Here is a 27398-nt window from a genome sequence, read left to right on the forward strand (position 1 = left end):
ACAGTTTATTAGACTCTTCATCTCTCCCAAATTAGGTGTATCATGTGCTGTGTCTTCCAACACTGCTTCTGACCCGGGGCAGTGGACAAGATGCAGGGATGACCCGTCATCCAGGAGGTGCCAAGATGAGAGGGAGGGAAGAGGGTGGAGGGGAGTGGAGTATGATAGGGTTGGAATGGGTGGGAGTGGTTTTTATGCCTTTGTTTTTTGGCTACCTCCTTTATAAGGGGGAAAAAAGCCTTTGGTATATGTATGTATGTACGTTTATGAGAAGCTTTTGATGTTGTCGTCCTCAACGAACTCACCAAATCACTTGGTGTTACGGATGCTTCATGTTGGTGCAATAGCGACGCTAACCAATCCTCCTGACAACCAGGCCCCCGTCCTCCTCCTCCTCCTCCTTCTCCTCCTCCTCTTCCTCTTCCTCCTCCTCCTCTCTCTCTACAAATACTCTCGGCCCCTCCCGCACTGGAGGGCGTTTGAGAGGATATCACACTGGGCTATTTTCCCTCCGACATCCGACCTCCAACCTCCATTTGAATAACTAGAATATGACTTCGCTTCCACAAATCTAGACTTCTCTAAGAACATTTCAACAGTATGTCTAACATTCGTACAGGTTTACAACCTCTTAGTTCATCATTCAGCTTTGCTAGATATGACGGAAAGATAATTTGATATTTGGAGGTTTGAAAATTCAAATCTTGTAACCGTTTTCATTTAACGAACTCTTAACGGTCGGCGCTGGTGAAGCCCGTGGAACCCCAGTGTGATAGTCCTATAATTCTGGATGTCGCTGGACCTCTGTGGTATTCCTCAAAAAGGGACGGAAAGAATGAAGGAATGAAGGGTCCCTTTACATTTCCACCCTTCGACGTTTTTTCACGTTCCTTAACGCCTTCATCCGCCGTATCCCAGAGGGCCGCGGAGGATCCCGGAGGATGGCCCGAACTGGTCAGGCAGTCCTCAGTGGTGCCTCAACGACCCGGCTGGGGGTCACAGGATAGGTAAAAGTAAAGGTAAAGGTAAAGGTAATACCTTTAGCGCGATGACATCACATCAGCGAAACTAAGCTTCCCTTCCTCCACCATAAGAAAATATACATAGTGCGTCGCCTTTTAGTGAACATACATATACCAAAGGCTTTTTCCCCCTTATAAGGGAGGTAGCCAAAAACAAAGGCATAAAAAGCCACTCCCACCCATTCCATCCCTATCACACTCCACTCCCCTCCACCCTCTTCCCTCCCTCTTATCTTGGCACCTCCTGGATGACGGGTCATCCCTGTATCTTGTCCACTACCCCGGGTCAGAAGTAGTGTCGCAAGACACAGCACATCCACAGCAAGACCTTTTTGTGAAGAGTATAAAGACAAAAATTGTCGAGGCCTCAACTGCTTACGGTTCACCCGTCGCCACTCTACAAGACCACATACAAAGCCATCATCGCTTCCAAAACAACAGAACGAAATTCGGATTAACCAAGAGAACAATTTCCAAGATCCCAGTTTTCGTTTTTTCTTTTTTAGTTCGTCTCGAAGCCTTGGCTGACGATAGATGGAATGGTGAAGGCGTGGTGGTGACGAAAGCATCACCACATCGAGCCTCTCGTTATGGCCAAGTGTCAGCGCACCGAGCAAGAAATTAGGTACAACATCATGACCCGCACGAGACCGTTATGCAAGAAGTATATATCGTTCGTGTTTTCCGACGTAAGCACGGCTGCGGCTCACTGAATAAATTATAACAACGATCCACTGGGTCACGCCGCCCTCGTCCTGCCAAGCCTAGCACTTGAGAACAGACCAGGACACCGATCACCATCTTCTGGTAGGTTTGAGCTAACTTGCTCCGCAGCACAACGGAAGCACGGATGTGCCTACACGCTTTTTTATTTGTCAACATACTCTCATGGGCCTAAGTGACTGGGTTTGTTTAATGATTTCTGCAATATCGTCCGGACAGCCTCCTTGCCTTCCCGCAGTTTCTTTGCATGCAGGTGCTTTATTTGTCCAAGAACGTACTCTGTGCTTCTTCGTGCGAGGCCTCATAGCATATGACATCTTTCGTGAGCTCGGAATGAGGAGCAAGGAAAAAATAGAGGGATACCGAGAGGATATCAGTAATGAGAAACGAGAAGGAGGAGGAGGAGGAGAAGGAGGAGAAGGAGAGGGAGAAGGAGGAGAAGGTGAAATTGGAGTACGACGTGGTGGTGGAGGTGGAAGGGGGTGAATGTTGGAAGAAAAGATGAAAGCGGTGGAGGACATGAAGACGGAAAGGGAGGTGAAGGGGAAGGAGGAGAGGATGGGGAGGAAGTGGGAGAGAAGTAGAGCAAAGTGAAGACGGACGTTGAAGGGTAAGTGAAAACAGATGAGTGAATAAGAGAAAACGGGGAGAAAAGGAATAGATAAAAGGACTGAAGTAAGGAAAGGTAAAGACACGAAAGCTGCGGTGGAGGGCATAAAGGTAAGGAATGTAATAAATAAATTAATTAATTACTTGATAAATAAATCTATGAAAAAAATGTGGTAAAGGAAGAAGGAAAGGGAGGCGAGTAGAAGCAGCAACGGAAGGTTGTGGAGAAATAAAATTTGATAAAAAGACAAAATAAGAATAAAGAAAGAATTGGAGGAGAAACAGAGAGAAGGCGGTGGGAGAGAAGACCCTGAACACGAAAGACAAGGAGATAGAGAGGGAAGGAAGGGGAGGAAGGAGGGAAGGAAGGAGGGATGGAAGGAAGGAAGGAGGGAAGGAAGGAAGGAAGGAGGGAAGGAAGGAGGGAAGGAAGGAAGGAAGACAGGAAGGAAGGAAGGAGGAAGGAAAGGAGAGAGGGAATGAGGAAAGGGAGGAAGGAGGGAGGGAATGAGGAAAGGAAGGAGGGAGGGAAGGACAGAAGGAAGGAAGAAAGGAAAGAGGGAAGGAAGGAAGGAAGAAGGGAAGGACACACCAAAGGAAAGGAAAGGAACCCAAAAGGGCGACAGGAGCTTGTTGGGTGTGGAACGGTCGTGCGCTCTCCCCAGTCACTAGCGAGGAGCAACTCCTCCGAAGAGGGAAAGGAGAGAGTGGAAATGGTGCGTCCTGGCTGGAAAGATCCCCCCACCCCCCAGATGTATTCGCCGAATACATGTGAAAACAGAAATCCCGGAGAGGCTTCATTAAGAAGGATCCAAGAAAGATGTACACAAGGTTAGGGCGTTAATGCAGGAGAAGTAAAACCTGTCTATAATGCATTGTAAGCGCAAGGTAAGCCAAGGGAAGGCGAGGATCGGCGAGCCGAGGCGAGGGGTGGGGGTGGGGGGTGGGTGGCGGCGACAAAGGTGAAGTTGAGTGACCTGGCGATCGATGCAAGACGCAGCCAGGTCGGGTCACGGCACAACCGAGCTCGCCAGGCTCCACGACGCGGCGCCGCAGTCACCAACTGTCGCCACCTCCGCCATGTCATTCCGTCATGTCGTGTCGCGGACGAGTCCTTGCTCGATCCCCGGGGTCGTAGAACTTCCACCACTGTTGCATGTTTCCACATCTTTAATAATTGCCTACTGTAAGCCGAGGTGGGGTTTGGTTACCTACATGTCATCTTGCTTTCTTGGTGTGCAGCGTTCTTGCACCGCAGCACATCATGCGATTAGAGAGGGACGGGAGGAGACGACAGGAAGGGGAGGGAGGGAGGAGGGAGGGAGGGAGGGAGGGAGGGAGGGAGGGAGGGAGGGAAGGGGGCGGAGCTTCCGTGCACAATTTTCATCACATCACCCACTACTACTACTACTACTTCTACTACTACAGTCATACTGGCATCATATTAAAGCGATTGATATTTACAAAACTTCGTACAGTAATACTTTTTAAACCTTTTCTTGTTTCTTGTTTTTGGTAGATCCATCTTTCCAAAGGAAATCATTTCCAAAAACAAATCGTCGGTATTGAATAGTGTTACTCAATTTCTAAATTAAATTCATTCGTCATTCGCCGTTTATTTCCAAACGGTAATTATCATTTTCTTTTTCATACATATATATATTTTCATCCTAAGGGATTAATTTTCACCTGAAAACAGCCGAAAACAAATAATAGAAGCGTGTACTGATATATCACAAGCACGCCAGTCTTCTCGATCAATAGTGACGTATGTCAGAGGTTAGGTTAGATTAGGCGAGGCGCGTGATACGCCAGGAGGCTCTGAGTAGCTGCGGCCGAAGCCGTCACCTTTGCCCTATGTACTATATGCGCTTTGGGGACTGCTGAGGTGAGTGAGGGAGAGGAGTGCGGGATTCGAACCCGTAACTAAGCGATTACGTCTTTAAACTCGAAAGATTCGGTTTAACGTCGTGAAACTCCCCCTATCAGGAGGCTAGAACGGTGCCCCTCACAGAGGACCTCGTAGCATGGAATTCGATGAACCATGCCCTTGGTCCAACTCGCGGGTGGCAATGCTCGTATCGTCGTCACCACAACCTTCGCCGCAAGCAGCGACGCTCTAAATTGGTGAGAGTCCTCGGCGGTCATGGCGGATCCAATCTATTCATTCGAAAACTAAATATCGTTGTCATTGTTTCTGATGATATATTATTGAAACTTGATTTAAACAAACGAGGTGTTTAGAGAGCAATCGATATATGTCAAGTTTGATTACCGTTAAAACCGTTATATTTCCGTTGCGATCACAAACGGTCATCGATTTGGCGAGGTCGCATACCGCTTTCATAATTTATTCTGGTCAAAGTGGCTGCGCATTAGGCTAGCATGCTACTTGATTTTGCTATTTCGTTTGAGTAGAAACGACTTTGGTTACAATATTCTAGACTTCCGTGAGAACATCTCAACAACGTGTCTAATTCTTCATATTCTAAGTTTAACTTCTCTTAGTTCGTCATTCAGCTTCTCACGATATGACGCAAGAATTACTTGAAATCTGGAAATTCGAAAAATAAAAGAGCGTAATCGAAGTCGTTTCTACTCAAACGAAGTAGCAAAAGCAAGTAGCATGCTAGCGAGAAATGCCTATTGTGCCGCCAGCTTTAGTGTAAACGAATACAAGAGCACAGGGCTGCCAACGCTTTCCTCCCAGGCCTACCAACCCCTTTCCGAAGCTTAATGGAATTTACCTCAATCAAGACTTTTGTTTACACGCTTATAATGAGCCGAAAACGCTCATAAAGCGAACTGACTGATATCAATCGGGCTTATCACACTGGGCTCTTTTACCTCCGACTGTTGGAGCAGATTTGCAGCTCGTAGCTTTCGTGAAGGGATCTGATATGCTGGAGGAAATTAATTTACCTCCAGCACATTCTATGTATTTTTGTTGAGAAAACGAAATAGTTTGCCATAATGATTTGACGGAGGAAGAAATTCTGGAGGTCGGCGGTACAGCCGATGAATCGGGGGTTGAAGGAAAAAATGCCCAGTGTGATAGCCTAGTGTCTATTTCCCAATATATTTTCCCCCTTATGAGGGAGGTAGCCAAGCCAAAAGGTACGTGCCTACTCCCATCCATTCCCCTCCCATCCACCCCCCTTTCCCCGCTCCCATCTTAGCTTCTCGTGGATGACGGGTCATCCCTGTATCACGCCCACTGGCGCTGGGTCAGAAGCGATAGCTCAGTGTGATAACCCGGTGCTCAGCCCATCCAGGTCGTGGTGCCGTTTTCGTCTTGGATGTAACAAGACCTGGAAGCTGTAAAAGGCTACGGATTCGTATTAAGCCCTTCTTTGGCAAAGGGCAGATGACGGTACAAGTAAAAACGTCTAGAGGAAGCCACAACCAACGCCTGGGATGAAGGATTTCGCAGATTCAAGTCGAACTTCTTTACTTGGCAAAAACATCGTCGTTTCACTTTTTGAAGTGACATCAACCACAACCACAACCACCACAGCCACAACCACCACCATCACCACCACAATCATAATCACCAAAAGCATCATCCACACAACCACAACCATCACCACCACATCCACAATCACAACTACAACCACAATCACAACCACCACCATAGCCACCAACATCACTACAAACCCCACTGTCACCACAACCACCCTCACCACTACCACCACAACAACAACCACAACATTAACAACAACAACTGTTCCCAAAACCCCGACGATACTGAACAACTTACCACGTACACCCTCAACCTACGAATCCTCCACCTTTGGCACTTTTTTTTTTTTTTTTTAGGGGGGGGAGAAAGAGAGAGAGAGAGAGAGAGAGAGAGAGAGAGAGAGAGAGAGAGAGAGAGAGAGAGAGAGAGAGAGGTTCGCACCCTGTGCTCTCCACACCTTTGCCCGATAGGCGACAGACACGTGGGAATGGCGACAGCGTGCAAGGATCACGCGAGAGAGTCGCTGGGAGAGGACCAACACGAGAGAGAGGGAGAGTGAGGATGAGGAATAATAATCATCGGGATACGAAGCAGGAGCAAGAGTATCAAGAAGAGAAAGAGGAGAGGGAAGAAGAGGAGGAGGAGGGGTGGAAAAGGAGGAGGATAGGGAGGAAGGGTTGGGGAGGAGGAGGAGAAGAGAAGGAGGAGGAGAGAAGGAGGAGGGGGGAGGAGGTAGAGGAGAAAGGGAGGAGGAGAGGTGAGCAAAGGGAAGAAGGAAGACCAAGCGAGGAAGAGGAAAAGGAGGACGAGGAAGGGGGGTGGAGGAGGAGGAAAAGAAACAAAAGGAAGAGTATGAAAAGGAGATAGAAGACGAGGAAAAGGAAAAAGGCAATAAAAAAAGAGAGAGCACGTGGATGGGAAAGGGGAGAGAAAGAAAAGGAGAAGGAGGAGGAAGAGGAAGGGGATGAGGATGAAGAGGAGGGGGAAGAAGAGGAGGAGGGGGAATAAGAGGGGAAGGAGGAGGAAGAGGAGGAGGGAGAGGAAGAGGAGGAAGAGGAGGAGGAGGAGGAAATGAAAAGCAGAAGAACGAAAACGAAGAGGAGAATGAGGAGGAAGAGGATGAAAAAGGAGAATGAACACAAGGAGGAGGAGGAGGAGGAAGAAGAGGAGGAGGAAGAGAAAGAAAAGGAGAGAGAGGAGACAGTAAGATACAGAAGACAGATAAGACGGCGATGGGACGTGACGTCCATCCGTCCGTCCGTCCGTCCACTGAAGTGAAGTCTGTCTGTCTGTCTGTGGGCAGGTGTGGTCATATCAAGGCTGTGGCCCAGCACCACCACCAGCAGCAGCAGCAGCAGCAGCAGCAGCAGCAGCAGCAGCTTCAGCTGTGCAAACAAGGGGCACCTGTATGCAACACACCTGTACCAGTCTCCCTTCGCTCCACTTCGTCCAACTCCACCAGAATCTCCACCACCAGCATAGATATCACCAGACTCTCCTTCACCGGTACCAGCAGAATCTCCATCACCAGTATCAGAAGAGTCTTCACCACCAGCATGGGCACCAGTAGAATCTCCATCACCAACACGGACACCAACAGACTCTCCACCATCACCAAAATAAGTACACCGAGTATCTCATATCAGAGCGCCTTACTACTAACGCTACCAACAACTTTCGTTTTTGTTCATCGACCGACAAGGACACACCTTCTACCTACCGCAAGTCCTTCGGTCTCTTATTTCTAGCCGCTGTTCCAGCAACCATTTCCGTGCCGCCATAACTCAGTTTGTACGCGTAGGGGGGGTGGGGGGGGGGGTCCCGGGTCGCAAAAAGTTCGCGAAGTTTCGAGACGATTCACGTGGTTCAGCCTGCGTAAGAAAACGACCTGACGCTTGCCTTTACAGAATCTGTACGATGGAGGTACCATGACGTAAAGCCTCGTTTACACGAGGCAAGTTAGAGGTCGTCAAGTGTGCAAGTTACTACATGTACGAATACTGGGCATTTATAATTTGCGGACTTGCGGAATTTACGGATCATGCGGAACCTAACCTAATCTAACCTACTTAATCTAACATAACATAACATAATCTAGCTTAACCCTAACTTAACGTGACCTAACCCTTAACTAACCAAACCTAACGTTTTCTCGCCTGATCTGCAAATTCTACAAATTATAAATGCCTACAAAAAAAAAATCTACAGTTGAAATAACTTGCACACATCACTTGCCTCTCAACTTGTCCCGTGTAAACGGGCCTTTAAGGTTAGATCTCATCTCGAAAGCATCTCAAAAAATATATATATATTTTATATATTTACAGGCCTCCCATCGTTACACCTTCCCTTTTCTGACCACAACTGCATCATTCCTGCACCTCTCTGTCGACTGTCGTCACATTGTTCCTTGAATCAGTGTCAACGTACACTTGGATACGGAAATTCCACACCCGGAGAGTAGACACATCATACTCTCTTCTTTTTCAAACGGGAGATGCAACTAATGAAGGTGAAAGGCGGGCGCACCTGGCTGCAAGGAACCTCATTTATTTCACTGCCCCGTCTGGACTGATCGTTCTAATTGCAGAAAACACATCGACCTGTCTCGGTGAATCAACAGCAGATTTCTAAATCAACTACGCGAATTTTGTTCAACAAAGTGCGGCAACGTGAAACGAGTGAGGTCTTAACACTCTTTATCACGGGACTAGTTTAGGAGCCACTAGTGCCAGGGACTAGTAAACTAGCCCTCTACTTGCCCAACGTCAACAGAAAGCTTAAACTATCCTAGTGTCAACACTTACTTGCTCTTAGGTAAGATAACATGCAACTAGCAATAGCGTCTCATAAGCTAGCCCCCGTGTCAACGAGGGTTAACCTTTTTTTTCAATTGGTTGATTGGAAGATTCTATGGCGGCGCTAGCATTTCGTAATCATCAATGACATCTACTTGACCTCGACGTTCGAGTCCATAAGACTCGAAGGGGCAAAGCGAGATACGAGATAATCGCCTCCCGGCGTGTGGCACCTCCGGGGGTGGACGAGCCGAGATGGCAACAAATCCTATCAACCTTCTCACTGCAATTTCATGACTTGTTTGTTCTAGATGGCGATTTGATCTATCTGAGGGGCGGGCGTCCCTTGCAGGGCGAAAGAAGAAGTAGGCCTAACTCAATGACCCTTTTGTTCACGAGTCCACCAGGCTTGTTCAGCCCAGGGAAGGACCCACACCTATCTCCTTCCATACCCCTCCTCCACCTAGGCGCAATCTGCGACGCAGGTAACTTAGACGACGCAGGTGACGCAGGCAACACAGACGACGCAGGCAACACAGATGACGCAGGCGACACAGATGACGCAGGCGACACAGATGACGCAGGCGACACAGATGACGCAGGCGACGCAGGCGACACAGGTGACGCAGGCGACACAGGTGACGCAGGCGACACAGGTGACGCAGCACAGAGCAAAGGCAAACCTATTGCCGAATTGAAGCAGTGTGAACTTCTCTTACTTGAAATGCTTCCAGATACATCTACCACCTAAATATTTCAAGACAGACGGAAGTTCAATCTATGCTTCCATTCATAACAGGAAGTCTGCCTTTACTGTGCTGCGTCACCTGTGTCGCCTGCGTCTCAGTTTGCCCTTGGGCTAACAGTCAAAAGTACTCCCATCCATAAATGGGTTATATAAGATTATAAAGCCGGAGCATGCCGACAGGAGACCTTTTGGTCCATAACTAGGTCGGATTTGAAAAAAATATTGATATACAAATAGATAAAAATTATAAAAATATAAATAACAACAAATAAAATAAATTAATAAATGCATAGGTATAGTTAAATAATAAGCAAACAGGTAAATAGTAAATAATAATAAACTGACACATAACTAATTATCATATACCTTCTCTTGGCAATGTGACGACAATGAAGATCAAATACCTGGCCGCTACACACACCGGACGCATCCAGGATTACCTGAACTTGCGTCAGAACACTTTTTTTAACACCAGAATGGACCTCATTATATCGAGTTTCTTGTCGCAATGCAAAAGATGAATGATAATATAACCACACCCGGTCTAATCCAACCAAACATCTCAGCGACTAATTGACTGTGTGTGTGCATGGCAGGCAAATATGAATGAACTTCACCAGTTGATTGATCATACAAATGGATGATGAAAAAAGTAAATAAATAAATAAATCGGAAAATCCAAACTAATCATAAACTGACTTTCATCATGTTTGCCGTGTGTGTGTGTGTGTGTGTGTGTGATTCACCATGGTCTTGGATCACATGTTGAACTCGTGATCGACAGTTATTTCCCTTCCAGAAGAGAGCTCAGATATGACCGATCTATGGGTAAAGCACATGCGCACAACCCCCCCCCCAAACCCGCCGCCTACGAGAATTGGAAATACGACTCGCAGCACAGTAATACCGAAATTACTTCAGCCCTGGACGTGTGTCTGTGGGGGTACCTATATACATACATACATACATATATATATATATATATATATATATATATATATATATATATATATATATATGTGTGTGTGTGTGTGTGTGTGTGTGTGTGTGTGTGTGTGTGTGTGTGTGTGTGTGTGTGTGTGTGTGTGTGTGTGTGGTTATATCTATATAGACTAGTCTGTGTATATTATATATATATATATATATATATATATATATATATATACATACATATATATATATATACATACATACACACACGTGTGCGTGCTAATACAGAAAATATAACTGTACAAATAAACATCGTAAAACATTTCACGTTAAAATGTGCATATTACGCTTGGTTAAATACAGTTACACGATTCGGACATTTGTGCCGTTGGGGGGAGCTGGCCACGCGGAAGCTGTGCCCAGCTGGTCAATGAAAGAAAAAAGGTCAAAGGTCAGCCGTGGACAAGCAAGAAACGTATAGCACAAGTTCCAAGGCACTTGGGGTCCTGTTCCGAACGGGAGCAGCAGAAACTGGCCGAATACCCGAATCAAACAGCAGGAGGACAAGGGGGGACAAAAACTTGCACCGCGAAGGGCATGCGGCCAGGCTGGTCCGGACGTCTCGGCCCAGGGTCAGCTGCATCCCCCCCTCTCCCCCTCCCCCCTCCCCGGTTCTCCTTCTCCATTAACGCACGCACGCTCTCACACACACTCACACGCTCTCACACACTCACTCACACTCTGCAGTGGTGCCCTTCTCGACCGCTAATTCAGTATCAGGAGTTCAAGTCCCGCCCAGGGATGAGAAAAAAAAATCAGCACTACGAACCGGCACTCTAACTCTGGTGGGCAAAGAGGCTGAATGAGTGAGTGAGTGAGTGTGAGTGTGAGTGTGTGTGTGTGTGTGTGTGTGTGTGTGTGTGTGTGTGTGTGTGTGAGTGTGAGTGTGTGTGTGTGTGTGTGTGTGTGTGTGTACGGTCACAGCATTACCCATAGATCGGGCCCCATACGGGTTCTGAGCTCTCATCCAGGAGAGTAATACTGTTGATAACGAGTCCGACACGTGATCCAAGAATGTGGTGAATCGCAAATACACACACACACATACACAGACACACACACACACATATAAGAGCACGCGCGCACACGTACATATACCTAACTTCCCACACACACATATATAATCGCACGCACACACACACACACACACACACACACACACACACACACACACACACACACACACACACACCATCTTCTGTTTTTGCCTGCATTCCCTGCCCTAGGAACCTTCCTGCGCTTTTTCCTTCTCTCCTTCTGCCACAAATGATCAACACCTGTTCTACGGACTAAACTTTCCTGGCCACTCCCATTTCTCCCTCACTCCCTCCCTTCACCTGAGTCCATTCCCCGAAACTCCCCTTCAGTCTTTCCTCCCAACTTCCTTTCTTGAGGCTTCCGTTTCATACCATGACAGAGTTCCACAAGTTTGCAAAGATAATAATAATAATAATAATAATAATAATAATAATAATAATGATGATAATTTTATTTGGCAATGAATCAATATACATGAAGTGCAGATAACGAAAAGAACACATTTTGAAATAACAATAACAAATGCCGAGGATAACACAAAAAAAAGCATGTAAGCTTATTTCCATTGTGGTCCTCAATAGACTGATTTACCACACTATGTTACACAGACAACATACGTAGGGGGTTAAGGGGACCAGAGACGGTCATGACTGAGTAATACCAATCAGCACACATATGACACATGAACATTATTATAGATTTGCTAATACTACTAAAATGTTCGTAACGCGTAGGATATTGATATCTCCAACAGTTTGCCTTCCAACCTACTTCGTTCGTTCATTTCAACGCAACGCGTTTCTTGGTGAAATGGCCCAGTTAGCTTTTGCCCTAAAAATATTCTTATGTCCTTGCTGGTGACGACTGACATCGACGGTCCCCCCTCACGCCCACGTGCTCTGGGAGGCCCTGGCAGAGACGGGCGGGCGGCCGCGGCAACACTCTAATGACGGTGAAGCCTAAAGCCCCGGTCACACTATCACGACTCGAGTGAGTTCGTTTGAGCACAAACGACTTCGTTGAAAACATTTTATTTTTCGAATCTCTAAATGTCATGTTACCTTTGCGTCATATATTGAGAATCTGAAGGACGAACTAACAGAAGTTAAACCCAGAGTACGAATACTAGACACATTGCAGACTTAGTGAAGTCTGGAATACTTTAGGCGAAGTCGGCCTACAGCTTTTCAAATTCACAAACATTTGACGAGAATCGTGATAGTGTGACTGGGGGCAAACGGTGAGGTGGCGAGAGCTCATATGACGTGTACTACCGAACATGTTCTTATGTCAATCTACGAGAAGAGGAACAACTTCATCTGAAGTCGTAGGGCAGGGGGCGAAACTGTATCTGGGGTTCATTTAATTGACGCCGTCACTGGCTGTTGTTCTGGTTTGGCGTGTGCGTGTGTGTGTGTGCGTGCGTGCGTGAGTGTGTGCATTTACCTAGTTGTATCTTGCGGGAAGGGGAGCTACGCTCGTGGTGTCCCGTCTTTTTTTATCTCGCAGTGTCTAGTTTGCTCTAGTGTGTGTGTATGTGTATGAGTGTGTGTGTGTGTGTGTGTGTGTGTGTGTGTGTGTGTGTGTGTGTGTGTGTGTGTGTGTGTTTACCTAGTTGTATCTTGCGGGAAGGGGGGCTATGCTCGTAGGGTCCCGTCTTTGTATCTCGCAGTGTCTAGTTTGTTCTAGTGTGTATTTACCTAGTTGTATCGTGCGTGAAGGGGAGCTCGTGTCTACTTTGCTCTATTGTGTGTGTGTGTGTGTGTGTGTGTGTGTGTGTGTGTGTGTGTGTGTGTGTGTGTGTGTGTGTGTGTGTGTGTGTGTCTGCAGGGGGGGAGGGGGACAGGGTGCCATGCTACCAACTGTCCGCCGGACAGCAGAAGGGTCGAACCGAAGCATCACATGCACGGAGCAAGTGGTCGACTTAGTCCAGGGTAGATAAAAGTAACCTTGACGCTCTGGATCGACCGACCGACCGACCACCTTTTTGTCGGAGGAGCTGCAAGGATCCCTCACTGCCCACATGTGCAGCACAATTGGCACCGCTTGTACCGAGGGTATAAAGAGAGAGAGAGAAGGTCTGCTGACGTGACGTGGAAGTAAATGCCTTTCATTGGACCTTGCGCTAAAGTGGACCCGCCCTCTGTCCGCCCGGTCCCGCTGATTGGCTGACCGGCCGTCCCGTGTCCAGGTGGTGTCATGTGCCGGCTGCACTGACCATCTTTTTTTGGACCAGCTGGGCGAGCAGATCTATTCAGGAGGTCAGTTGTATTCGTTACACTATCAATCCAATATCGATTCCATTCCACCATGGGTTCTTGTAACCCCGCCACACCACCACAATCATGCAGTAAACTATTCGGCCGGTACACAAACACCAAGGTCCATCCGGTTGCGTTTATCGTCGACGTCATATTTCTTGAGTTTTTGCGTAATACGAGCCTTAACGACTTACTGCGGAGTTTGGCAGCACTTAAAAGATTTAATGAATCAATTGTATTGGCGTTTGCCACTTCCCGATTTTCAGAGAACACCAGCTTAGCCCTAGATGCCCATATCACCACACCAATGAACCCATTACAAGACTAAGCTTTAATCAAGCAACATGGCCTTAATGGATTAACGCTGACGGGGCACTCTCTGTCCCGTTAAATTTAGTTTAATTATTTTCCCTATTTCTTAAAGCGCTGAAGCCATTTGTTGAAGTCTTGAGGTCCTTCCTCCCAGTCGTGCTGGTCCGCTTAATTTCCCCCTCAGTATTTAATCAATCACTAGACAAGGCCACCGCGGGTTGACAGTACAATTTATAGTTCAGTAACCTACAACAAAATCTATGCAGTGATGTGAAACATATGAGCAGTTAAACTGACCACTGGTGGCCCCCGCCGACAAAGACAAAGAGGGGAGGGGCGGAGGGGAGGGATGAGGAAGTACGCCACACAAGACAAGACCCCAACAACCGGCACCCAGGGACGTGTTTTAGTGGTGGTAAAGATCAGACCGCAAGAGCTCCCTGCCTCACTCTCCTCCAAAGGTTAAATGCTTCGGCCTCTTTCTTGTACCGACCGTTGTTTTAGGGTAGGTGGGGCTGGCTTTACGGTCAAAGTTCACAGCAGGCAGGAACATGCATGCGCGGGAGGTACATACAGGGACGGAGTTAAGGTGCGTGTCGTGAATGTACAACAATTCGCTGCAAAGACACCGTTTTCGTAAATAAAAAAAGAATATACAAGTTCGGGCATCTTTGTGATAGCGTATGCAGAGCCGCAAATGCATTGCGGCAAGTTAAGGTCGCATTTACAATGAAAGGTCAAACCTACCTTATCACCAATATTTGATCAACAATTGCTCCTACACTCTGTTCTCTTCGATATGGCTTTTCACAACAAGTAATACGAGTTCCACGTGTCTATTTGGCTTCATCATATCCATCCATCAATCATCACTGGTCGATAACGATGCTGCTAACGTTAAGGCCGAGAAAACCAAACGACTGTTCAAGTATGTTCAGAGCACCGAACAGTTATCCTGCAAAACTGTACACGTCGATGGTCAACGATCCAAGTCTGTTTAGCTACGTTCTAAATGGTTTAAAATTATGCATCAAGCACTGCACATGAATATTAGAATAAGTAGCATTTTTTTCTTAGCATACATGTAACGTGACGAACCACTTTCAAAACTGGCGCTTGGCCATGCAGAATATATAGGCCAAATCCACCGCCATCACTAATTATCAAGATGACACGCGATGAATCGCAACGTATTTGCACTACTTGAAACACTGCACTGAATCCTACGTAACCCATAAAACCTGCGGGTAAAACTTAGTGACCAGTCAGAGGTTGTTTGGTGGCCAATAGCGAGCGACTAGGATCTTCCTGCTAACCTTCAAAATGGCGTTTGGTGCCTTGTTGCCCTCAGCCTAGGTGGCAGCAGCAGCAGCAGCAGCAGCAGCCGTTCCCTCCACGTCTCGCTCTTATTTTCTACTCCCTTGGTGCTTCCCTTCGTTCTTTGGAAAACTTCATCGGGTCCACAGACTGGCCAACCTTCCTTTCCTGGCTTCGTCGCCACCAGTAATGGAAATAAGCTTACAGTCTTTTCTGTGTTGTCCTCGGCACTCGTAATTGTTATTTCGAACTGTTCTTTTATGTATCTGCACTTCATGTATACTGATCCATTGCCAAATAAACTTATTATTATTAATGTCGCTGTCAACGCCGGTTGTGGTAAGTTTACTCGACAATTACCCACCAAGTTGCACCACCTTGCACCATCCACTGCCTCCACCTGTGGGCACCCCGTGATCCCGTACTCCCATGCATGACTTCTTCAGGTTCCTCCTTGTCTGGAAGGAGGAGTCAGGGCACCGGGCCCCTCAACTAGGAAGGACTCTGAGCACGTGCCTCCTCAATGTGGAGCAAGGTCACTTGTCTTCCTATACTCACTCGACAGCTCGCTCCCTCCTCCGTAGTCCCTCAGGCCACACTCCGCCTGTCTTCCACCCGGAACAACCGGATTCCTGCTAAACCACGGTCACCACTGCGGTCCACTAAATCCGGACGCGCAAGAGGATTCATACATTCGATTCCGGGCATTTCTTCGACGTCGCCTACGCGTCCTAACAATCCCCCGATCTTCGCTGTTTTGTCACTTGCCCTGGCTTTGCAGTCTTCGGACATTTGCTCGACGTCGTTAACCGACTCTGAGCTGAACTCGAGTTTGCTCGATGAGTGCAGAAGTCGTAAGGAATTTCCAAGTCATTACTTTTCTTGACGTGGGAGGCGCTGTCGTATTAAACGCCACTTTCTGTTCAAGAAGAAGAAGAAGAGAAAAAAGAAAAAGAACAAGAAAAAGAATAAGAAAAAGGAAAAGAAGAAAAAGAAGGAGGAGGAAGAAGATCAAGAAAAAGAACAAGAAAATGGAAAAGAAGAAGAAGAGGAAGAAAAAGGAAGCAGAAGAAGAGGAAGAAGAAGAAAAAGAAGAATCGGAAACGGCATATAACATTTCTCTAAGTTGAACTTAAGTTCACGATAGTATCACACGACCTTTCTGTGGACCACCTAACATCCTGGGCAGACAGAATTGTGTGTGTGTGTGTGTGTGCGCGCGCGCCGCAATTCACCACAGTCTTGGATCACGTGTTGAATTCGTGATCGACAGCGATTCCCTTCCTGGATGAGTTCAGAGCTCATATACGGTCCAATCCATGCGTAACGCTGTGACCTTACACAAGCACACCCTAAACATCTTGCCCACCAGAGTTTGAATGCCGGCTCAAAGTGCAGCTGAAATTATTTCAGCCTTGGGCGGGACTCGGGAGCGGTACCACATCATCGAGCCGGTGTGCGTGTGTGTGATTCACCGTGGTCTTGGATCACGTGTTGGATTCGTGATCGACAGCTATTTCCCTCCCGGAAGAGAGTTCAGACCTCCTATATGACCGATCTATGGGTAATACTGGGATCTTACACGCACACACACACCCAACTCCCCGCCTACGAGAGCTGGAGTAACACCCCGCAGCGCAGCGATATTGAAATTATTTCAGCCCTGGGCGGGAGTCGAACCCGGACCGCCGTACTGGCAGGCGAGAACTCTAACCACAGCACCACGAGGTGTGTGTGTGCGTGCAAGGTAAAGCGTCCGCCTACAGTACTTTTTCATTTTCTTTTTTTCTTTTTTAATAAGCCTCCGTGCGATTGGTAACTTAAGATTTCTGAACGCAGATCCTGGACGTTGCCTAAGCGCATAGTAAGTTCACCACCGGGCCACAGACAAAGTCGTGATTCACCCTTACGGTGGTTGATTCCCCAAAGTTTACATTCAAAGAGACATTGCAACCACCGAATAATTTCCAGACTCACTCACGGTTGCATCAGGTACAAAACTGTTTTCCCAGTTTCTGGTATCGTTTTCACTGTCTGGATACACCAGAACCAAAACTGACAAGTCGTACATTCTGACTTCTTTCTCCCCCGTTCAATTCACCAATCTAACGTCTGTTTAAACTTGTCTTTCCATAATAATCACCTCATTCCTTTCCTTCAGTAGCCATGCGCTAACACCCCAAATTCGAATGGCGTTTTCCAGTTTTGTTCCAGTGAAATATATCTTACATTTTCGTTCGTTTGCAAAACAGCAAGAAAGAAATCTTTTACTTAAGCCATTGCCCAAATACGTCCAACCAAATCATGGACGGACACAAGGTGTGCCATAAACAGCAACAACAGCAACTCATAAATGCGATACATCTTTCTTGGAGGTTGTGCGAACGGAAAACCCGGAAAGAAAGTGGTTTGGATGGGAGGTGTGTGTGGGGTGGAGGGAGGGAGGGAGGGAGGGGGAGAGTTGCAAGGTTTTTGCATTCTTAGCAAGGCTATCAACCTTACGCTGCGAAATAATTCTTGATCTTGCACGCGTCCTTGCTAACGCTAGACCACAGTTAATGTAAAATACAATATATCCTTCCACGTGAGGTCCCCTTGACGTGGATGTATTTATTGAGCCACACTCGAATGCTTGGTACCTTCGTCTATGCCTGTGCCGAGAGAACCAGTCCCACAAGGACGGCAGGAAGGTTCTCAAAACACAATTTTCGTTTTTATTTGGCACGAGCGTGTGATGGTATGCTTTATCTCTTGCGCTTGGCAGCCTAACCCGTCTCATTATTTTACCGGTCTCTGCGAATAGGTTTAAGAAGAAAAGACGAAAAAAAGAGGGATAATACGAAACGAATACTTACTTCCTTTGCTGTCGTCGCTCGGAGAAGGCGGTGGACTCTCTTTAATGTGCTGGGGACTTTCCATAGTCATCTGGCGAGCTAAAAAGGACTTCACTGTTGCCACCGCCAGCTTTCAGGAGGAACCGCTGCAAGGATCACGAAGGAGGAGGAGGAGGAAGAGGAGGAGGAGGACGTACGAACGCCAGAAGAGAGGCGACCGCGAGTTTTGGGAAGCCGTGATTTTGGGGGAGTTGGGTTTGAAGTTCTCTCCTCTGCGAGGTTTACGAATGAAGGCTGACGGGGAGGAGATGGAGTTTGATGCACAGTAGTAGTTTCAGCGCACAGTAGCCGTGTGGTGGTGACAAGATGATTGGTCCTTGGGGTGGATGGAGGGTGAACAATGAAGGTGAACGAGGTCAACCTTGAAGGACGAAGAGTAAGGGAAATCGGGAAGAGAAGCCCGAGGACCGATTGACACTACATCACACCTGTGGGAAGAAAACAAAGATCCTCCTTTATCCTCAAGTCTTACGAAGTCAACAAGTAAACTACACAAACATTCATAACACGAAAAGAATTCACATTTTGGTCAATTCAGAGTACAATCCTCGTGATTCAACCTTTGAAACTCCCTCTTTCTCCCTAGGGTGGGATTTTACGTCCTCTTCGGTGGGATTTAAGGAAAAAAATGGTGGACATGGTAATACTTACAAGACTGCCCACGTCACGCCTACCACAAACGAGGAATGAGGCAGCACAACATCAATCGTCATAACATTATGCTCGGGTACAGATTATTATAGAAAATACTATGTTTAGAGCCTAAATCATAAAGAGAGTATACAAAATTACATACACGAATATAAATATAAATATAAATATAAATATATATATATATATCACACAGATTATGACAAACATACATATATGATTAAACATGCATAGTGTTAAAAGACTGCATGTACATATATCCATCAAGCATACATATCTATAACAATTTATCTAATCGTTTATCACTACACGAACGCGCGCTCACTCTCTCTCTCTCTCTCTCTCTCTCTCACACACACACACACACAGAGATACGTCATCTTCTTTAATCGTTTCGGAAATCATGTGGTCTGAGATAAAATCACAAGTAAATTCAAAATAATAATTGTTGGATAAAAGGAAACAGGACCCAATGACTGTTGGTTCTTTCGTGTACATTACAGTTAAGGGGTACACATTCGGACCACAAAATGTGAACATACACGCTCCTCTCCTCACTATTCCAATCAGGTAAATCCACGTAACTATTCCTCCGCAGTTTTATAGGTTCCGGGGCTGGGCCGCGAGCCTACAGGGAACAGGTTCGATTCTTTACGCGAGTTGGAACAACAGCTACGACGTCGACAGAGATGGGAATCTCTGCAGGGTCATTCATATCGGAAAGGTCTTGCAAGAAAGATGAGACAAAGAGCAGCTCGCGCGCACAGTCGCAGTAAACAATGCTAAATACCATCCCTGATAGCAAACTTGGAAATTCCTCATAAATATATGGGATACCATATATGGTGTAGGCACATACGTATATGTGTGTGTGTGTGTGTGTATGTATATATATATAAATATATATATATGCAAAACAAGTCACTAAACACACGTGATAAAAATACTTGCAGAAACCATTCAGAAAAGAAAAGAAATGAAAACCAAAGGTTTTAATCTATTCAAGGCATCATCAGGGTACAAAGATAATTTCTTGAATAGACGAAAACGTTTGGTATTCATTCCTTTTATTTTCCAAGTGGTTTCTGCAAATATATATATATATATATATATATATATATATATATATATATATATATATATATATATATATATATATATATATATATATATATATATATATATACAACACACACACACACACACACACACACACAACGTGAATGTAAAAACAGGCTATATAAAACGAGATATGAAGACGGGGCCCCACGTGCATAACTCCCCTTCCCGTAAAATACAACTAGGGAAATACACACGCGTTTACATTTTCCCTCACCTAGGCTAACAATTTCGCAGGTACGTCTTTCAGATCCCGACATGAACAGAACTAGCGAGTCATGAATGCATGTCAGGGGCTGCTGTGCTGTTTCCTCGTGACGGTTCAACTCATCCTGTGCCCGACAGACGACCTTGTTTCTGATCTCATAGTGCCAAATATGTTGTTCTTGTCTTTGGACATGAATGGGCAAAGTGCATAATTTCAATGATTATCAATACTATTATTATGATCAATATTATTATTATCAATATTACTATTTCTATTATTATCATTACTACTATTGTTATTGCTATTATTGTTTAATATCATTATCACTATTATTATTGTTAATATTATTACTATTATTATTGTTAATACATTATCGTAATTACTATTATAATTATTATCAAATTAAAATCATTATCATTATCACTATTGTAAGGGAAGAGGGTGAATGGGAGTGGAGTATGTTGGGGATGGAATGGAAGTGGATTTTATAACTTTTTTTTTTTTTTTTTTTTTTTTGCTCCAAGAGCCTTTTGTATATGTATGTACTATTATAATCAAAATTATTATCTTCATCATCATCATCATCATCGTTATTATTATTATCCCCATTATTATTATTATTATTATTATTATTGTTATTATTATCATTATGTCCATCATTATCATTATTATTATCATTATTATTTTCTGACAGTCACTCCCTTTAATGCCTTTAACACGGTAATGCCTTTCATAATCATTTCCTCCCCTGACGTCGCCGGATTCAGGTTAAGGGCAAAGACAAGTCTGACGAATCCAAACCTCGCTCGGGCCGGACTTCCCTCCTCCGCTACGAGAGACCAAAGTGCCACTGTATTGACGGTGTTAACTTTGTCCACGCGCCCTTCCGCGACCTGATCGTCTCAGATAACCTTTTCAACGTCACTTGACCTACGGGGCGCCAACCAGTGCCACGCCCTACTCGACCACAGACCTGACCACAGTCCCGAGCCGACTGCATGGGGCGAGCCAGCCGGCCAGGAGACCCGGTGGGTAGACTAATCACTGTCACCACCATTCAACTTCCATCTTTGAGTTAAACTGATGTCCAAGGCTGTCGTCCTAGAGCCAACTTCCACGACCTGTCTCCTACTCTTCCACAACTGCCCGTCTAATACGATAACTTCCAGGTCATTTACCAGGTGTCTATACCGAGAAGAGACAGCCCTCTCTAAGCCTTCCTCTTGCGAATTCTGATTTATCACTACAGAAGAAGGGGAGAAACGATGTCGTGCTGGGAGAGGTACTAAGTCAGTTTGAGTCAACCAACAGCGGCAAGTACAAATATCCCCTTTTTCTACTGCCGCCTCTGTTCGTCTGGAAGATTCCGAAAATCCGAGGCAGCCAAATTTTAGCAGCCAGAATGATGCCCACCCACACTCGCACAACAAGGACCTCACGCGATTGCTTGCGTTGTAACACATTTTTTAAAGCTCCATGAACTTCTCAAGTTACTAATACATTCGTTTGTGTGTTCTAGGGTAGTCTATGTGGCGCACTTCCAGATTCAGTTTAACTGTCGATTTATTTCTTTTTTAAGGTCTTCTAGTAAACACTAGCGAGTGTGGAAACGGTTAGAGATTGTTGTTGTTCTGAAGTTCTTGTTTCCCTACCCACAGTCGTCCTTCTAACTTTCCCCATGAATTTAGATTTCTTTACCAATAACGAGATCTCCATGCGTCCTATTTTAACAACTTTATAACAACCAGATTCCAAACACACACACACACACACACATACACACATATACCACAACGAAGGAACTATTAGTGCTACCATTTAGCCCTACAACTAAGCAACCACGTCAAAATAAGAACATATTACCATTTCTCTCATTAACACCTTCCCTGCAGAGTAACGCCTCTTTTCATTCTGACTGCCACCGGGGTTTGACATTTATTTCCGGTACGCCTCTTAAGCCCCTCAAGTGAGTTCGTTTGAGTAAAAACGACTTCGGTTAGGATCTTTTGTTTTTCGAATCTCCAAATGTCAAATCACCTTTGCGTCATAGATTGAGAAGATGAATGACGAACAAAGAGGAGTTAAACCTAAGATATAGTTGACACATTGTTGAACTGTAGACTCAGGGAAGTCCACAATACTGTAGGCGAAGTCGTCTTCTAGCTTTTCGAATTCACAACATCTGACGGGAATCGTGATAGCGTGACGGGGGCTTTAGGCAATGTAGGAGCTATATGAGGCTGCCTAGTCTTGATTCGTCCCATTTGTACTAGATGACACTTTATCCTAGCTGATGCCAGACTATTCTATCCACCTTTATGGCACAATCTTGGTAGAACGGACTCACTGACCCTGCAGAACTGCAAATATCAATCCAGAGCTGTGCATTCGTTCATCCTGCGAGTCTGCCCCCCCCCCCGCAATGGATCCGGTGTTGAATGGATTTTGGACTTCCACTCAAATTGGACCCGGGGCCCATTTTCCATTGTAGAAAATGGACCACTCCTACAGAAAATAGACCCCTCCACAAAAATATCTAACTCGGTTAGGTCCGATTAGGTTAGGTTAGGTTAGTCTGTGTTATCTGTTTATGATTAGAAAAGAAAAATCAACGTTTCTAGTGTTTTGAATGGGGGTCCATTTCCCATAGGGGTGTCTATTTCTGCGGAAAATGGACCCGGGGTCCATTTTCTATGGGGGTCCAATCCACACCGGAGGTGTTGTCCCCGTCATGTTGATAAAAAAGTGGCCATGCTGCATTTGCCAGGAAAGAGTACCTTAGGCCCAGTTCACACTAGCGGTTTGAACCGCGCGGAAACCGCGGCGGTACCGCAAGGTCAAGGAAAAAAATGTGTGGTTGTGTGTGAACGCCTTCACTCATTTACACTATAACTGAACCGCGGCGGTTCAAACCGCTAGTGTGAACAGGCCTCAAGTGTGACGACACTCTTGTACGGGTTAGACGATGCAATACTAACCTGAGGACATGAACAAACGTGTCTGTGAGAGAAATTCGCTAGTGACAGCAACATTAATCTGATCATTTTTCTCAGAGCCGCATGCAGGATTCGAACCCACTGCTTTCGGCCAAAGGCTCTGTGAGGGCAATCTTACCGGTGGGCGAAAGCAGTGGGTTCGAATCCTACATGCGACTGTCCTAAAAATGATCAAATGTGTCTACAAATAAACTGAATGAAATGCTTATCGGGAAGGCGTTTCTCAGCGGGTTAATTTGATGAGAATATTCCCCAAAATTTAAGGCCTCTCTGAAGGGAGAAACCTATACGGCCCGCGGGTACGCGGGCACGTCTTCAAAACCGGTTTCGGAGGGAAATACCGCACTGGTCTGCGGTTCCCGGTAACCGATCCGGCTGTCCGAGTACACAGGGTCAAGGTGACGGGGGCCGAAACCGCAGACAAACGCCCTAAGGCAGCTCAAATTAAGAACAACCTTTCTTAAAAACAAAAAATTAAAATAATAAATAAATAAACACATAAATAAATAGATAAAATAAAAATTAAATAAAAAACGGGGAGGAACACTGAATTCCTGGCAAAACCCTTGACATTGTCAGAATCGCAGTTGTGATTCTCAATTCCTCCCTTTCTTCGCGACGCTGACGTACTGCAATGGTCGTGAGGAGAGGCCGCGCCGCGCTGGCCACAAACAGAACGAGTGACCACTCGCCACACCTACCATCCAACAAACACTGCAGAGGAGGGAGGGAGGGAGGGAGAGGAAGAGAGAGATAGGAAGATAGATAAATGGAGAGGGAGAGGGGGAGAGAAAGAGAAAGAGAAAGAGAGAGAGAGAGAGAGATAGATGGAGAGAAAGGGGAAGGAAGAGGAAGAGAAAGGGAGAGTAGGAGGGAGGAAGGGGGAGAGGGAGGGAGAGAGAGAGAGGGAGAGAGGAGAGAGAGAGGAGGGAAGAGAAAGGCAGATTGAGGAAGAGAGAGTAAGAGGAAGGAAGAGAGAGTAAGAGGAAGGAAGAGAGAGAGAGGGTGGGGGGGAGAGAGAGAGAGAGAGAGAGAGAGAGAGAGAGAGAGAGAGAGAGAGAGAGAGAGAGAGAGAGAGAGAGAGAGAGAGAGAGAGAGAGAGAGAGAGAGAGAGAGACTCGTCCTAAAGTTCTGTGCTCCTCTGACATCCCCCGGCCTAAATCAATAATGTCCTCTAACGTTAACCAGAATAAAATCTGCAAACAACGACGGTAACCACGAACAGTTAGTTGACAGAGACTGTCTCGACCCCTATGATCCTCCCACCTTCTCTAAAGCGAATAAAGTCGCCCGACGTTGGTCGTTAAAAAAATAAAAATAAATAAATAAATAAAGGTATCGCGTTCCAAATAGAAACTTATGTCTTCAGGGAATACATATCTTGAATAAACGAGCTAAAACATATTGGCCATCAAACCGACGTAAATATATTTTCATTTAATATTTATTAACGACAGCCAAAGGGATTGTCTGGTCCATTAGGAACTACTGATGCATATGGCCTTCCGTCTAATCCTAAGTAATTATTATGTGTCAATTTTATTGGCGACCACTGTCCAATCAATTGTAAATGACACAATAACCCTTCCTACAATTTGTGATACGTTGGTTCCATCTCAATCGTTTGTTGGAAATTCGTTTCCAAACACGTCCCAAGCGAGAAGACAGCATATAGTTTCACGTCTTTTTTCCCAATCCCTCCCTCTCTACGATCCTCATTGCCCCACGGGGTCCCAGGCTCGGTCGTCCCTGGAAACCACCACAGAACAATTGAAACACTCGCAGCTGACCCCCACCGCCGAAAGCCCTCGTCACACTATCACGATTCCCGTCAAATGAATTCGAAAACCTTCAAGACGACTTCGCTAACGACTTCCCTAAGAATAGTTCAACAATGTGTCTACTATCCGTTTAGGTTTAACTACTCTTAGTTCGTCATTCAGCTTCTCAACTCATGACGCAAAGGTGATTTGACATTTGGAGATTCGAAAAATGAAAAATCATAACCTAAGTCGTTTATACTCAAACGAACTCGATTAAGCCGTGTATATGTGACAGAGGTTAAAGTGTGTACAACTTTAATCTTTTTCAAAACGACAATACCCTTTATATATTATTTCTGATTCAAGATCAAGTATAAGACAGATGTAGACAGTTATTCCGTGTGTGTGTGTGTGTGTGTGTGTGTGTGTGTGTGTGTGTGTGTGTGTGTGTGTGTGTGTGTGTGTGTAAGGTCACATCACTACCTATAGATCGGACTACAGCAGTTCTGAGTTCCCATCTGGAAAAGTAATTACTCTCAATTACAAGTCCAGCATGTGGTCTATGGTGACTGGTGGAACGCGCACACACGCAGACACACACACACACACACACACACACACACACACACACACACAACGGTAAGATAAAATTAAGAGACTTCATAGTAGCATAAGCACCAATCAAAACAAGAGCGTGGAATAACGACGAATGCCAAATACTGTTGTCAGAGGAATTTTTCCACGTAAAGAAAACTGAACAAAGAGATAATATAATCTTAGCTGATTTTAACTGTGAGGATATCAAATTGGAGGGTAGGGAATCACGTGGTAACATAAAATTCCGGGGGTAATATTTGCAATAGAAAATACAATGACCCAATCGGTAAAAGACGTGACCAACAACAGAAGACACTGGAACTTGATATTACTAAATCTTTGAGATGTATGTGCCCCCCAGGAGGGAGCAATCGTGTAACATGTAGTGAGCGCTGAAACTATCGGTTGTTTTAAGAAACGGTTAGACAACTTTATGGATGGGGATGACAGGTGGTCATGGACATGGAAATGCCTAGTGCAGGCCTTATGGTCTCTCGCAGTCTCCTTCATTATGTTCTTATGTAGCATGTGAATTCTAGTTTTGTGTGTGTGTGTGTGTGTGTGTGTGTGTGTGTGTGTGTGTGTGTGTGTGTGTGTGTGTGTGTGTGTGTGTGTGTGTGTGTGTGTGTGCGCATGGTTCGAATTACCTAGTTGCTGTATACATGGAAAGAGATATGTTCGTGAGATCCCGTCTCTGCGTTAACGATAAACCCTGAACAAAAACTGTATTTTCAACGTCTTCCATAGCTTTTTTATTCAATTTTATCACAGCCTCTGATACTCCTTTGTTCCAACACTAAGAAGGTCTTCTTCATGGAGCATGTCCACATCTTTCACGGACCTAAACACTGCTATTAGATCATCTCTGTTTCATCCTCTCACGTTGGCAGCCTTAGAATATTCAACCTCTCTTTGCATGATTCATCAGCACGAGCTGGGGTCACTTTAGTCCAGGGTTTTTCAACCTTTTTGACCATATCGCTCCCTTTTTCAAATTGAAAAAAAAGGATCGCCCCTCTTAATTGGAAAATAATAATAAAAATGATTGCAACAATGATAAACAAATAATTTGAAATGTTTTACTCAAGTTGTGTTTTAATGAGATCCTTGGGCCCAGCTGGTGCTTCGCTGCTCGTAGATCTTTTATATTTGGCTTAAAATTTGTCAGTTTCAGTCTGATGTTTCCTCGAATGCATAATATATCCTGTGACGTTTTTCGCTCCCGTTGAGAATGACGGCTTTAGTCGCTGCTCTTTGAAAGTTATCAGATTCAATTTAACGTCCTGAAACCCCCCTTATCAGGAGGCTAGGACGGCGCCCCTTACAGAAGACTTTGTAGCGTGGAACTGAATGAACCATGCCCTTGGTTCAACTCGCCGGTGGCAAGGTGGACCGCTTCCCAATAACAATCCGGAGCGCAAACGATCATGGGGAAAGCGGGACGATCCACCTAACGACCTCCACAGTAGAAGTTGACCCAGAAGAAGGTGGCGGGATTGGAAGGGTGTATTTTAAGGTGGCGGTACACGCGAGGCTAGCATGTTACTTGCTTTTGCGTCTTCCGTTTAAGCAGAAACGACTTTGGTTACAATATTCTAGACTTCCGTAAGAACATCTCAACGATGTGTCTAACACTCGTATAGGTTTAACTTCTATTAGTTCCTCATTCAGCTTCTGACGCAAGAGTAATTTGAAATTCTGAAATATAGAAAAACAAAAGATCGTAACCGAAGACGTTTCTCTTCAAACCAAGTAGCAAAAGCAAATAGCATGCTATTGAGAAATGCATAGTGTGCCGCTACCTTTATAAGCGTCTCCCCACAAATATATCCATCAATGCAGATGTGCACCGTAACCAGCAGGACAAAATAAATGAAACCTCCAGAACG

The 27398-nt window shown here is 45.4% G+C and overlaps 1 protein-coding gene across 5 annotated transcripts in view; it reads right to left on the reverse strand.

Moving 5' to 3' along the window:
* The window catches only part of LOC143034985 (nuclear receptor subfamily 2 group C member 2-like), a 340734-nt gene that overhangs the window by 97255 nt on the left and 216081 nt on the right, over window positions 1–27398 (reverse strand). For all 5 annotated transcript variants that reach the window (XM_076201359.1, XM_076201360.1, XM_076201361.1 and 2 more), the window contains one exon: window positions 18137–18603. In XM_076201359.1, coding sequence (XP_076057474.1) covers window positions 18137–18206 — 70 coding nt within the window. In that variant the 5' untranslated portion in view covers window positions 18207–18603. The remainder of the gene's footprint in view (window positions 1–18136; window positions 18604–27398) is intronic.

The sequence above is a fragment of the Oratosquilla oratoria genome, chromosome 18, assembly GCF_046742065.1.
Source record: "Oratosquilla oratoria isolate Oo_2021 chromosome 18, ASM4674206v1, whole genome shotgun sequence".
In the NCBI taxonomy this organism is placed as follows: Eukaryota; Metazoa; Arthropoda; class Malacostraca; order Stomatopoda; family Squillidae; genus Oratosquilla; species Oratosquilla oratoria.